Raw genomic sequence first — 15413 nt, 5'->3', positions numbered from 1 at the left:
ATATTTGCCCTCCCAGGGAATTAGATTTTTAGATCCTGTTATTCAGTGCCCAAAGTCTCCAAACTTCAGAATCTAGAGGATGGAACGGAAATCCTAACTCTCTATTCATGTCACTAGTGGAGCATAGAAGCACACATATAAATCTACTCCCTAAAAATGCCCTAAGTAGTCCACAATTTCCCAAAGTAAATATGCCAACCAATTGCTTTCAATAACCCTGAGTTATGCAATACTGAGAATTTCCTCAAAATTTCAAAGAAAAGATTAAAAGATTAATAATTCCCACTAAAATCTCTATCACCTAAAAACCATGTGATAGTAATGATTTAATGAAAATCATTTAAGGTAATGAATATATCTGGGGGGCTGGGAGGTATTCCAGCTTACTAGACTATGATCATGTGCAGATACACAAATATATATCACAGCGGTTTTCTATCTTAGATTTTAAGCTTATGTATCATTCAGTTGCATTTTTCAAATTTTATTATTGTACATTTATGTGTATGCTATTTCCATTGCCACTGTCACTGTCATATCTTCCCCCTCCTCTCCACTTTCTCATGGTCATCATGGTCAGAAGTCCTCCCCACCTTTCAAGGCGAAACTCAAACACCATCTCTTTCAAGAAGCTGTTCTTGATTCCTGCTGTCCAGAAATGTTCTTTTCTTTCAATGGCCTTGTATAAAATTCTGAACCTTTTTGTGGTCTCATGATCATGTGTTCTGTACAATTGTTACTATTTAATATTACATAGAAAAGTAATGTTTACATCGGTAAGGGACTGTCATATATTGTTACCTTTATGAAAGTGTGAAATATGTTGATGGTTTTTCTAACATCCCTAGCATAGGACCTTGTCATTGTCATTATTTTGGACCTTTGATTCATTGATGTATGGAGTATCCTGGTGAGGAAACCCCATCTAATAAGGCAGATTCGCAACTGTTCTGCCATCTGTATTCTTAGAGAATTTCCTTGGGCATTGAGAGTTGAAGTGACTTGTCTATAGTCACACAACATGTGTTGAAAACAGGATTTAACAGAGGTCTTCCTGACTCCAAAATAACCTATAATTGGAGACTAAGGTCCAAAGAGGGTATGATTTGCCCCAAATCACATGGATTATGAGTGCCTGAGTTGGGATTTGAATCTGTGTTCTCTGACAACAGAGCCAATAGCTTTTCCACTATTCTATAGCGTTGGCTCCTTTCTTTCTAGTACAGGATTTTCCACATAGTAAGCACCTAATATCACTTTTTTTTGCTGAATTAATTTATTAATTAAATTAATATAAATGAGAGGAAGAAAGGGGGAAATGCATCCTTAACTTGCTTGATTATGCTATTATGAGTACACTTATGATAGCTTATTTTAAACTTATACAGAAATAAGGTGAGAAAACAAACCTTAAGGGCATTAATGGCTGTTCAGAGCTTGTAGGCAAATCTCTTGTGGAAGCCATTAGCCAGTAATTTAACTTGCTTTTCCCTTCCGCTGTTTTCTCATTTGCATTTTCATGTATATGTTTCATTTAGTTTAGTTTTGGCAAAGAGGCAAAGAGACAGAGATCTTAGACCTTCCCAAATATGCCAGAGAAACAGAAGTATAGCAGTAAACACAAAGAAGGTGAATGTCCAGGCCAGCTAGCACTCAGGAAGAAAGGAAATTTTAAATTTGGGTGTTCTAGAGACAAAGGATTAGTGGCAGACAATGAAGAAAGAGAATATATCTGGACTCAGGGTAAGTGGCCTCACATCCAACTTCTGATCCTGCCTATGTGATGTGGACAAATCATGTACACTCCCTGGGCTTCACTAACTTCATTTGTAAAATGAGGGGGGATGGACTAAATGGCCTTTGAGATCCCTTTCTACCCCTCTGTAGCAATGATTGATTGAAGGTGACTTGGGAAGGGTAACACTGATGTAAATTGGAGTGAGAAAACTGGTAAAGTGATTCTAATTTTATTTCCTCATGTTGATGATTTTTAAGATTATGAAATACAAGTATTTGGGATGCTTACCAAGTAGGTCAATTTTCTAAAGGATAAAGATTTGGCACAATTTATCACATCAAATTATATAAATCTTCGAAGTTTATTGATTATTTTATGGTAGGTCCATGATTTAAAAAATGCACAAAGTAGAAATTAAAGAATTATTTCGTTATATTGTAGAGTGTGAATAGGGAATTAGTATGAAATAGGATGTAAATGGTATATGGAAGTCAAATTATGTAGGGCTTTGAGTGTTAGAGAAGTCATGGCCATAGGTGAGATCCTCAAGGTGAACCAGAGAATATATGGTCACAGATTAATTTTTTAAATGTTCTGGTTTTTTTTTCTCTATATCTTCAGCTGCTGGTTTCTTAACTGTATGAGTGTGTGTGTATGTTTATTTGTGTTATAAACCCCCCTGACAGTATAGTGAAGCCTAAGGACCCTTTCTTAGAATAATGTTTTTAAGTAATTGAAGCAAATGATCAATTTCACTTAGAAGAGTGCAAAAATGTGAGACATTTTTGGCATCCAACTTCCTACACCGTATGAAGTGTATACCCAGACCTCCTAAAAGTTTATAGAACACTGGTTAAGAACCTACACATGAGGCCCTTAGTAAATTATTGTCGAAATGAGTTGAGCCATAAAATGGTCCCAAAATAGATTCAGCAAAAGAGTATCAAAGCATGAACACAATGAAGATACTACTGAAAAAAAGAAAAGTCCTTAAAAGTTAATGCCTAATATTATGTTCACTAGTATGTCATCTATGTCTTCATCCAAATCATTGGTAAAATTGTTAAACAGCTCAGTGGCAAGTACAAGACAAGGCCAAGGTTCTGTTGCATGCCATTAGAGACCAGGTTGGCATGCTCCATTAATTAATAGCCTTTGAGTACAGGAGTTCAACTAGCTATGAATTTATCTAAATGTACAATAACTGAGAACAACTTTCTCCATCATTTGCCCAAAGATATTAAGAGAGACTTTCATGTGTATGAAAGACAATATTCTATTTTAATATAATGCTGTGTGTATAGTGGGTGGCGATATATAAACCAAGTAAGACAAGCATATTGAATGGAGGGCTAGTATGCTATCAGAAAAAGATGAAGTCAACTTGCATAATTGTGAGATGTGGCTGCCACAGTATATTTGAGAAAATGAAGCATCATAGGATAGAATAATAGAAAAATAGACTGCAGAGCCCTAAATCAGTGAAGCAATAGTAAGTTTCAAAAGAAATATGTCAGAGTTAAATTAGACAAAAACTGCAGCTTTAACTTTAGAATCCATACTGATTTATAGGAAAGTAGCATGCTGCCAAAGGTTTAAAGTAACAAATGAAACCATTGGTTCTGACATTACAAACTGAATGTGTTGAAGATGAAATGAAAATGTTAGTCCTGCCTTTCATCCCTGTAAAAATTTCAAGTTATATTAAGGATTCATATATCATCCTGCTAGAGTCCACTTCTGTCACCAATCAGCAGGGAGGAGGGGATTGAGAATTATCCAAATTCACTTGCTGCAGAGAGGATTTTTAAATTATAAGAAGCACTGAAATAAATGTTGTTCTGTGTTTTTGTTTATTCAGAATTGAATTTAGTTAAACTCTAGGTCTATCAATGTGAATATAATAAAATCTGTATCTTGGATAATGGGAATAGCTTTAGGAATTTGTTTTTGCTTAGAGAATTGTGTCTCTCTCTCTCTATATATATATAAATTTTTCAGATAAACTAGATGCATTTTTCTGTATTCAATCATTATCCCTGGTATGTAAGCATATCCTTTTAAGACCTTTCCTAAAATTGAATTTATCCTCCATTTCAGATGAATGCTAATAGAACTATGAATTTCTTCAATAATTTCCTCTAAACCCCTTCACTTGGAATAAATAAAGAGAACAATGCTAAATTAAAGCATCATTTGGAAACTGAAATCAAATATGAAGAAGAAATCTAAAAATTTGGTTTTGAAACATTAAGTTTCTTTTTTTACAGAGTGAAAATGTTCAAACATCATAAAAAAGATTTCCACAAAATATATTATATGGCAACATGGGTAAAGTGTGATCCAGTAAGTACCCCAATCTCGTCTCGTGTGTGTGTGTATGTGTGTGTGTGTGTGTTCACATTATTACTTGCAGAACTCTACTCAGGACAGGGCAAATGGGCCTTTCCTTCAGCGCATCAAATGTAGGGCACAGACAACACTTGTAATTCATCTGCAGCCTAGAATACAGAGTGTAGCACCAAATTTACAATAATAAGTTTGTTTTTTTTTAATAGTAAGCTACCAGATTGTATACTAGAAGGAGTTCCTCCCTATACTAGCGCTGTTCCCGGTCCATGAAAGTATCCTCAACTGTGGCCTCATAACAATTTGCCAGGATCTCTGCCCCACTCTGACTAAAGTTAGGTCCTAATCCCAATGACTCAACTAAAGGTACCTTTTACACCACTTGCCCTCAACAAAAATAATTTCCAATGACTCATTTAACTAGTATGTCAGGCAAGAGTAAAAGCATCATTATATGCCAACACCTGATAAATATAAATGTGTAATTCTTACTCAAGTTTGCATGTTTCTACATATTTTCCCTTTATCAGAGGACAGCAACCAGGAGCTTGAGGTGATTTAAAAAAAAAACCACATAATAGGGAGAATAGCTGAAAGATCTGCTTTAGGAAATCAGAGGGGGGAAAAAAGATCAATATAGACTAGAAAGACATGAAAAGGTTGTTTTTTTTTTTCAAGTGTACCTTCAAAAAGTTTTTGAAGGCACTCTATACAATTGTTGGACAGCTCTTAACTGTTTTTCTTTACATCAATGGTATATATTCCTTTTTGTAACTGCTATGCAATTCTCCTACTTCTGTTCTAGTCATGGACAATATCTATCACTTAACATCACCTAACAAAACTAGCACGTGAAGTTTTGACTACCAAATCACATGGTTGATTGCTTTGAGCTTAAAGTCTTCAGGGAAAAAAGGAAAGTATTTCTTAAAAAAAAATAGGGAAAAGTATTGTAAAAGATAAATAAAAAAGCTGAAGAACTCAAAAAAGATGAAGGAAATCCAAACTTATTCCAGAAGGGTTGAAGAGAAGATGAAAAAAATATGGCAAAGAGAAGGAAGAGAACTAAGATCCATGGACTTTTATAGCTGTACAATAAGATCCAAATTTTGTCCCATGGATGGTTATAGTGGACCTTTTGAGGAAGAAAGAGTATATTTTTCAAAGATACAAATATAATATGGAAACAACTAAAGGTAACCAGATGAATTTTTAAAATAGAATAGTCCTGTGAGGATTATGTTTGCAGAATTTTTATCAGGTTAATTTCTGTGTTTGTGAAGTTGCATTTTTGAAACAATTTTAAGACTTTATTTTTAATTTTTTAAATAGTTTTTAGTAGTTTTTCCCCAACAATTGAGTGTGTCAAGAATGATCTTGACTTTCATCTAGCATATTATCTATTCTGTCTAGCTTTGCATCATCTTCAAATTTGATAAATATCAATGTCTTTATTCAAGTCGTTCATAAAAATACTAAGAAACATAAGGTCAAAGATCCATAAAGTACCTTGTCAGAAACTTCTTTCAAAATGACATCAAACAATTAATTATATACTTTGATTACTTTATTCCTGATCTTTCAAAAAACATTGATAGTAGATGATCAATCATGTCTCCTCTCTTAATTATTTTCAGTTGCTTGTACATTGTTGTTTGCATGTTATCTTCCCCATTAGCCTGTGAGCCCCCAGGATCAGGGACTTTCTTTTACTTTTCTTTGTACCCAAAGCAGCTAGACACATTGTTAAAGTATCTCTAATTATCTTGGTTATTGACTCTCTTTTAGTAATTTTTGCTGTTTTTTTGGTACAGTACAAAGATATTCCTTTGCAGATAAAAAGGAAACAAAAGACAGGAGAAGTTTTGTCTTCTCTCAATAATCCATTATCTTACTCCCATCCAACCTGAACAATACATTTTCCCCCTTCCTTTATGTTCCTATTTTTAATGCCCTTTTTGTTTCTTTATCCTCCTTCACCAGTCTCAGTTCAGCTTAATCACATCTGCCATTATTGTGACTGGACTCTGCCATACTTCTATATTCATCTTTAATTACCTGTGGGGCTATCTCCAGTTGCCCTGATCCATATTTGCCACCAGACCCAGATGGTTCTGGGGGAGAAAGTGAGGCTGGTGACTTTGCATAGCCTCCCCCCCATTTAAATCCAATTCACTTACAGGTCATGGCATCACTTTCTTGAAGTCATGGTCCTCTTTGAGGATGAAGGACAAACAATAACAAGAACAAATTACCTGTCCTGTCTTTGGTAAATATTATTAAATAAAAGCTGTATTAATGCGTCACTGTGTATTAAAGTAATTGTTGAGGGAATCCCCTCTCCAACCTGTTTCAGTTCTTTATGAAAAAAGAGTAAAAATTAAGCAAAAAAAGATCTAATACAGTGATGGAATCTGATGATATATACTCCCTACACTGTTCTAATAGTCCAATATCTTTTCCAAGAGAAGGGTATGAGGAAGATAAATATTATTATCCAATCTCTGAGACTTTCACTGTTTTTTCAAATGTATATGAGTGAAGCTTCCTTTTGTTGATCTTTACATTTATAATGTTGTACTCATTATATATGTTATTCTCTTGTTCTCTCATTATTCCACACTACATCAGTTCATGAAAACTTTTCCATGTTTGTTTCAGTTCCTCATATTGTGATTTCTTGATGTACAATAACATTCCATTATATTTCCATATCATAGCTGCTATTGTTGTTTTGACATTATCCCCTGTGGATAGGCAATCACTTTGTTACTAGTCTTTCGGTATCACTAAGAGAACTTCTATGAATAGACTATTTTATTTTGGACTTTTGTTTCTTTCTTTGATCTCTTAACATATGGTGGTTTCTAACTGAATTTTCCTTTTTCTGCTCATTTTGAATAAGTTGTATAATTCTAAAACTGAATTCAAGGCATATTTTATCCCAAGTACTATATATATATATATAGATATATATGTGTGTGTGTGTGTGTATGTGTGTGTATGTGTGTGTGTACATATATATCTAGATATCAGTATCTAGATATCGATATCTAGATATAGATATACATACATACAGAGAGAGAGAAGTTTGATATAGCATAGAGGGGGAGGATATTTAATGCTAGAAGAAAACATGAAGAAAAGCCAAGAAATGAACAAAAAGATCAAACAGATTAAATGAAGCCATTACAAGGAATGCTTTGACTGCTAGCTTTGAATGGGTCTAATAAACCAGAGATTCATTATAAGTATTTCAGCAGAGGGGTGATATTAAAAATGGCATTTTAGGAACAATTAAGATGGATACCATGCTTACATTTTGTTGGAAACCAAAATAGTTGAGTCAAAGACAGAAGTCTAAAAATCTACTTAGATTAATAATCTAAATTACAATAATCTAAGTGTGAGGTGATAAAAGCATGGATTAGAGAACTATGGGCTAGGTAAACATTAGACTATTTAAGGTTTGTTCCTTCAAACTTTTAGATGGATCTTTTTTTATTCTGTGACAGGATAGCAGCAATAATGGAAAAGCTATTAATCAAAAGGTTTTTAAAAATTGTGAATGAAAATCAAAATATCTTGGTTCTTCATTGAATATATAAAGATGAAAGATAAGAAAGGGCTAAAACTTCTTAAGGCAACCAAGATAGGTAATTTGGGAAAGGGAAAGAAATTATAAGTTGTAACTGGTCTGTGAGGCAAATTTCTTGACGCATCAAACATTACTTTCACCCTGGAATCTCCAAAGGTTATTTTCAAGTGTGTGCTGACAAATATTTGAGGACAGGCTTCCAGTTTGGGGGATAAAGTGCACATGACATACTTTTCAGTTTAGTCTCATTATTAATATTTTCTCCTTCACTTTCTTAAGCCTAGACAATTTACTAGATCATAAATCAAGTCCTTATTTGTAGCATTGGGTGATTTCCAAGATATAAATGCTCACACTGAAAATTTAACAATCAGCTCTCCAGATCCAGTTTGAGCTGGCTCTAGCATGCCCTTGGTTACTGTGTTCATTGCACATGTAGTATATGAGCTTCATCCCGAATCAAAAATGGACAACAAATCAATTGGCAACATATTTAACTAGGACAGAAGAGCAAAAATAGGTAATAGAATCATCCTCAGTCCCTTATTCCTCCCACATACACAAATGAGTAAAATCTCCCACAGGTTAATTTTTCTGTAGGAAAGTCCATCATTCCTGAGGAAATCCCCAGAAAACTCACTCTCTGAAATGAGGGAGGTTTAAGTGTCGGTTATATCCACGCCTGGAAAATTTCTCTTGCCAGCATTCTTAAGGTCTCATCTTGCTTTATACAACTGCCCCCATGCTGCTTCTCACTTCCTGCAGGTCCTTTGGATGGTCCAGAAATTCCTTTGCTATTAATGCCATTCCTTTTTTTTAAGATTTGGTATTCACTCTGCTGTTGCTTCCTTCTGCCTCCCTAGGTGCCATCTGTTGCTTCCCCACTTCTGTACTTCCACTGCTTTCCAGAGCCACCCCACACAGAATATCTCTGCAGTTACTTTTGGCTGCTCCTGCTCCTGCTGCTTTGGAGAACTCATAATTATTTTTTTAGAGAGAGAATGTTCAAGCCAACATGCTTCAGAGCTAGATAACATATTTTCAGCTCAGTTGTTAAACAGCCTCACCTAGATGCCTTACAAAAGAGCTGCTAAGGCAGAAGCTAAAAGACTTCCAGAATTTATCTTTTCAGTAGAAAATCCCATTCTTTACTTTTAAATGATTTAATAACTGAATTTTATTCACTTCTTCACCTAAGAATCAACACCTTTCAATGAAAGTTTTTTTTTTGGAGAACTCAGGAAAAATGCACACATCCCTTTCTATTTGCCTTTCCAACTCCTGTTATATTTCTTCATGATAAACACAAAGCCATGCAGTTTTCCTTGAAGGTCCACTAAGTCTCAAAATGGCACTGGGGATGAAAGAGAGGTAGAGAGAAAGGGAGAGAGGGGTAGGAGACAGAGAGAGAGAGAGACAGAGACAGAGACAAAGACAGAGAGACAGAGAGTGTAAGAGCTAAAAAGCCAGAATGGGAGAGCAAAAGCAAAAAGTAAAAGTCAGAATGAGAATAAGACAGAAATAGAGAAAGAGGCAAAGACTAGAGAAACAGAGAGTGAGAGTGAGAGAGAATGAGAAGTCACGACTTCAGAAGACCTGTGCCTTTTAAACCTTGCCAGAACTTAGATCTCCTGCTGTAGTCCTCAATTCTGTTCACCAACTCCCATCTTGAAAATTAAAGGAAATATCATGCCTGTTTTTATTTCAATCTCTGAGGACAAGTTCTGAAGGTCAGTTTTGAATCAAAAGAATTCTATTCTATTAAGAAGCAGAAATGAACCTTCTCAATCAAGGCACATGGTTCCTGTTAGGGCCCAATATCCAAAGACCTGTTCAGGCTGTAGTTAAGTAGGAAAGGGTTATTTTCCCTACCCAACATCCAATTTTAAAAGCTAAGAAACAATTGGGTTGTCATTTGATAAGCTATCCTATTGTTAAGAACAACTGAGCAGGTAGATGTAAACAACAAGAAATCCAACAAGTGTGGAATAAGACAAATTTTCATTCATTAAGAAAACTGAGGTACCAAGAAGAAATATTTGTATCTTTGAGAACTGTCTGACAAGGGGAAAACATGATCCACTGGGGAACAGAAACTGATGGTGTTGGGCACTGAATTTGTAAATAAAAGACCTGGACCTGAAGCCCTGCTTGGCTACTTACTCATCTGTATGGCTTTAAGCAAGTTGGTTCTTCCTGGGCCTCAGTTTCCTTTTCTGTGAAATAAGGGAGTTGAACTAGATGATCTATAATGCCCCCCAAAGAGTAATTTGATGTTGCCCCTGAATGTGGACAGGATTGGCCGACAAAATTGGAGAAAGAAGAGAGTGATGATAGGAGGTTAAATTAGCTCAACATTCATGGTACAAGGATGACTGAGAATGGAAATCAAACAAGTTGGAGAATCCATGGTACATTTTGTTTCAGTTTAAACTGAGTTCTCATCCAACATTCCTCAATTTGACTCATTGCTGCCATCTGCAACTATAGCTTCGCTCTCCCAACTGGGATGAATTACCATGAAGGAGGGAGTTCAGGTTACTCAGTACCTTCTCTTCAGGCATTTAAAAGCTTATTAATTGTTATAAAAACATGTATAATTATCACAGTATGTTTCACAAAATGTGACGTTATCTGATAATTGCTGTTAGACCATGATAATAAGTGCATAATTAGATTCCCTTAACTAAACAGTAGAATGAAAACGTGAGGTATGCAGCATATAATTAGCATCTATTTTAGGGGAAGTAGTTTATGAAATACCAGCACAATTTTTTCATCAATCAAATCCCTTCATTAATATCTCCAGGTTATGTGCTTTTGTGAGTTTTCTAATGTCCCCATAGATAACAATGGAGGTTATGGTGTAGACAGTGATAATAAAGGCTAAGACAGCCTGGAGAACAAAATTCATTGATTTAACCCAAACCCCTACAGGAACAGGAAATCCTTTTGAAAAATGTGTTAAAAGATTATTCTCTCTAGCTTCTATGTTTTGCCCACATGGATACTAGTTCAAACTTATATCAAGAGGGTCAAAATCTTTTTTCTTTTGTTACAAAAGAAGTCATGAAAACAGTCAGATTGAAACAGTGTATTACCACTTCTCTGCAGCAGATAGGGTCAATCAGTGTCAAAAGTGACAGGAGAAGACACTGAAGCAATCTAGCATATCTGAGCCAATCTGTGGGGCCCACAAATGAAACAACCTGGTGAGAACAATGACAGAGCGAGGCAAAGACCGAATGAGGCCAAAGTAGCAGTGATCATATTACTGACTTGAAAAATGTTCCAGAAAATAGCCTGGCTCTGATAAGAGGCTTAGTGTAAGCATGGGGCCAATTAGTCTAACTTTGCAGGCTTATTTTGAGCTAATCTTAATTATCTGAATATTTAATTTAAATATTTCCACTTCCCTACCTGTGCTCTCAGAGGCACAGCTGTGTCCTTGCCCAGTAGCAAAGTAAAATTGAAAGACCCATCTATATCTGTTAATATTTGAGCGCTTAAAAATCAAACCTGTATAAACCAATGGATCCAGTATCAGAAATAGTACCAAAAAATGCTAAAATGTTGTGCCCATAAAGGACACATAACTTCATATTGAAACAGAAGGGTCAGAATTGTCACTATTAACTAAAAAGTGATACTATTCTAAAGGAGCTCATTATTACTTAGGCTTAAGTCTACTGCAGGTCAAATTGTAATTCAAAATAGTAATATCTTCCTCCATATAGGATTATAATATTACTAGCTTATCTAATGCATGAGAAGGAGGTATCATGGTATAGTTCATGGAAGAAAAATACTTGTTCATTACCAATTGATTTATTAATTCTGAGGGCTTTGTCTTATAATTGCAAAATATATACAGATATGTGTGTATGTATGTGTATATGAATATGTACATATGTATATACACACACTCAAACACATATATAAGGTATTGCAGCTTAAAACTTTACTATATTTGTAAAAATAGCTGTGTGAATATATTTTAAGCAAAATATATGCATATAAACAGATATTTTTGTATATGTAGTTGTCTCCCCCATTAGAATAAACTCTCCTTGAGGGAAGAGATTGTCTTTGCCTCTTTTTGTATTCCCAGCACTTAGCACAGGGCCTGGCACGTAGTAGGTATTTAATAAATCTTTATAGATTAATGATTAATAAAATGTACAAAGATAATATATTTGCATGGAATATATATATCACATACACATATGTAACATTATATATAATATGCACATACATATGTGTGTATATATATATTTACATATAAAAATATATATAAAATTCTTGTAACATGAATGATTTGCTACCTACTTGATGGATCAATTAATTTGGTTATTGACTGCTAGAGAGATCTGACAGTCCTTCCTAGTAACTCTTCTGATTTATGAGCATCTGCTGTCCAAGAAGGAATATCTTTTATCTGCTCTATGTAAAATGCATGAATAAAATGATGGTACTTGGTGATATAAGGAAGTGTGAAGGACGATGTGCATCTCTTCAAATGTAAAGTATTATATACTGCTTCTTAATGTGAACGATCTGTTTTATATTCACTCCCACACATGCACTCTGAAATTTCCCTCAATCAGTAACAACAGTAGTAAAAAGAGAGGAAAAAGAGGCCATTGGCAATACATCTAGCATTTCTGCATGCTGAGAGATCCAGACAAGAGCACAGGCGTCAGTCCTCAGGTCAGTCTTAAGGCCTAATAAGTGATGTGCCCAGAGATGCAGAGCTTGTTTCCTGATGGGCTCAAGCCTGCTGAAAAACCTGCCTCTGAGGGAAGAATGTTCATCCTGGCCCACATATACTGGGGCCTGAAGCCCTTCTTGTCTGTCAGCACTCTCTACTAAGCTATGCCCACTTTATGTTGATAAGATACAACACATTTCCTCCATCCGAAAGAACATAAATCTTGACAGATTAATGAACATTCGGAAAGCTGAAAATTTGTCCATGATTTATGAATTGCAGACTACTCTAGTTCTCCATGGAGGAAACAAAAAACATATATGGAGCCAAGCCAAATGACAATGGGGCTATAGACCCAACTGCAGAAAGAAATTGGAATGACTTTAACAAAAATAAAGCCCCATGAGAAAAAAAATGAACATAACTAAAATTAACAATAATTCCTAGCATCAATAGAGTTCATAATATTTAAAATACTCTCCTACAGACATTATTCTCTATTACTTCCTCATGGAACCAAAATAATATTTGTTCTCAAAAGTTACACCAGCTTTCATTCTAATTTAGGGGAGCTCAATAATTCTTTTTTTATTAAGCAATTGGGGTTAAGTGACTTGCCCAGGGTCACACAGCTAGTAAGTGACAAGTGTTTGGTCTGAGGCCCAATTTGAACTCAGGTCCTCCTGACTTCAGGGCTGGTGCTCTATCCACTGCGCCACCTATCAATAATTCTTTCATGGCCTATTTCTTGAGCCTATATGGTCTTAGAGAATACTCTTCCTTCTCTTCACCACTTCCTGGCTTCCCTGGCTTACTTTCCTTTTACAGGAAACCTTTCCCAAACCTCTTTAATTCTGATACCTTAACTCTGTTGATTATCTCCAATTTATCCCACATATAGCTTGTTTATAAATAGTTGTTTACATGTTCTCTACCACTGTCTTTTTCTTCTTTAGCACAATGCCTGGCACATAGTAGATACTTAATACATGTTTACTGATTGAACTGAGTTTATAAACTGAACTCATAGCATTCCCCAATTTTCTTCACTCCTTATTGAATCTGTGCATTTGTTCTCACCTATCTCTTCCCCATGGCTTCCCACAACAGCCTTCCACAAATACTGTTATTGAAAGTTTTCTCATTATTCAATGTCCTATTTCCTCAGACCTTATCTCCTCCTTTAATCTTTCTGACTCAGTTGAAAATGATCTCTCCAACCTCAAATTTTGCATAGCACTTTCCTGATGGGCTCATGCTTGCTGTAAAACCTGCCTTAGTACTTTCTATACCTTTTCCTCTAGAAAATATAGCCTTTCATTGTACTTATTCATATATATTTTATTCCATCTATAAATATATAATGTATGATACATGAAACATTATATAATATTCTCTATTAAAATAGCATTGTATATGTGTATAATACAAAACATCATACACAGGTAATATATAATCTATGGAGGCAACTAGGTGACAATATAAAAAGCACTGGGTTTAGAATCAGGAAGATCTGAGTTCAAATCTTGCATCAGACATTTACTAAATGCAACTCTGGGCAAGTCATTTAACCTCTGTCTGCCTCATTTTTGCTTATCCATAAAATAAGGATAATAACAGCATCCAGGGTGATTATAAAGATTATATTTCTAAAGTTCTTTTCAAATAGTAAAGCAATACTAGTTATGAGGATGACGATTACGTAAGTTCTCTAAAGTCTGTGCATACTGCTTTGTTTTGTTTTTAAGCTTGCTATTTCCCAGCAAAATGCCTTACATATGATAGCCACATAATACATGTTTATCGAATTGGAAACCTCTTAAAGGAAAGGAATCAAAATCAAAAAAAAGGAATCAAAAATCAAAATATCAAAGACAAATTGAAGCTTTACAAATTTTTAGAACATATTATTTCCCCTCTCAATAGCAGTTCAAATAGTTTTGAAATATCATTCCCTGAACTGAAAATGTTATAGTACAGGTTTCAGAAAAATTTTGCCTCCTTACAAAATCTTTTAAAATAGTCTACAATAATCTATAACTTTCCCGGCCTGGACTCCGCTAAGGTTGGACTTGCTGCGCCCGCCGCCACTCCCGCCGTTTCTGCAGCGCTAGGTTGCGACCACCAGACCGGACCTGAGTAGAGCCCAGACCGTCGAAATGCGCTATGTGGCAGCCTACCTCCTGGTCGTCCTTGGTGGCAACAATTCCCCCAACTCCAAGGACCCGAAGAAGATCTTGGACAGCGTGGGCATCGAGACAGACGAGGAGCGGCTGAAGAAGGTCATCAATGAGCTGAGTGGCAAGAACATAGAAGATGTGATCACCCAGGGGAGCAGTAAGCTGGCCTCCATGCCCACCAGGGGTGCTGTCACTGTCGCTGCCAGTGCTGGCTCCACTGCCCCGGCTGCTGCTAGCGCTGCCCCTGCTTCCACAGAGGAGAAGAAGGAAGAGAAGAAAGAGGAGTCTGAGGAGTCCTGCGACGACATGGGCTTTGGTCTCTTTGACGAAGCACCCCCTGATCCTAGAGCGAATAAACCTTTTATTTAAGAAAAAAAAAATAATCTATAAAGGAGTGGAGCCAAGATGGCAGAGTAAAATCAGTGACTTGCTTGAGCTCTCCCCCAAACCCCTCCAAATACCTATAAAATGACTCTAAACAAATTCTAAAGGAGCAGAACTCACAAAAAGACAAAACAAATTTCCAGCCCAAGACAACCCAGATGGTTGATTAGAAAGCACCAGGCTGGGAGAGGAGCTCAGTTCAGCATGAGTGTGCAGGCAAAATAGGTCTCAGTGAACCTGGAGCAGGCCTCAGGGTACTGAATCACAGGCAGCTATGGCAGTTTCCAGACTTCTCAATCCATGAATGCCAAAGACAACTTAGTGACCGTGATGAGAGAGAAGCTCATCCCAGCCTCAGTCCTGGCACTGTCCCAGGAGGCAGCTACTTTTGGAACTTCCAGCCCACAGACTGAGGGGGAATAATTGAGTGGCTGATCAGAGAAGGCTTGCAGG

The 15413-nt window shown here is 36.1% G+C and overlaps 1 protein-coding gene across 1 annotated transcript; it reads left to right on the top strand.

The window, feature by feature from the left end:
- The first annotated feature begins 14555 nt into the window (after window positions 1-14555).
- LOC114054044 (60S acidic ribosomal protein P2-like) lies at window positions 14556-14945 on the top strand. The gene has a single exon (XM_027877106.1). It carries the CDS (start codon window positions 14556-14558, stop codon window positions 14943-14945), a length of 390 nt encoding a protein of 129 aa, XP_027732907.1.
- The last annotated feature ends 468 nt before the right edge of the window (window positions 14946-15413 follow it).

This window comes from Vombatus ursinus, unplaced genomic scaffold (assembly GCF_900497805.2).
Source record: "Vombatus ursinus unplaced genomic scaffold, bare-nosed wombat genome assembly UNPS02014812.1, whole genome shotgun sequence".
Taxonomy (NCBI): domain Eukaryota; kingdom Metazoa; phylum Chordata; class Mammalia; order Diprotodontia; family Vombatidae; genus Vombatus; species Vombatus ursinus.
This window is presented reverse-complemented; position numbering and strand designations above follow the sequence as displayed.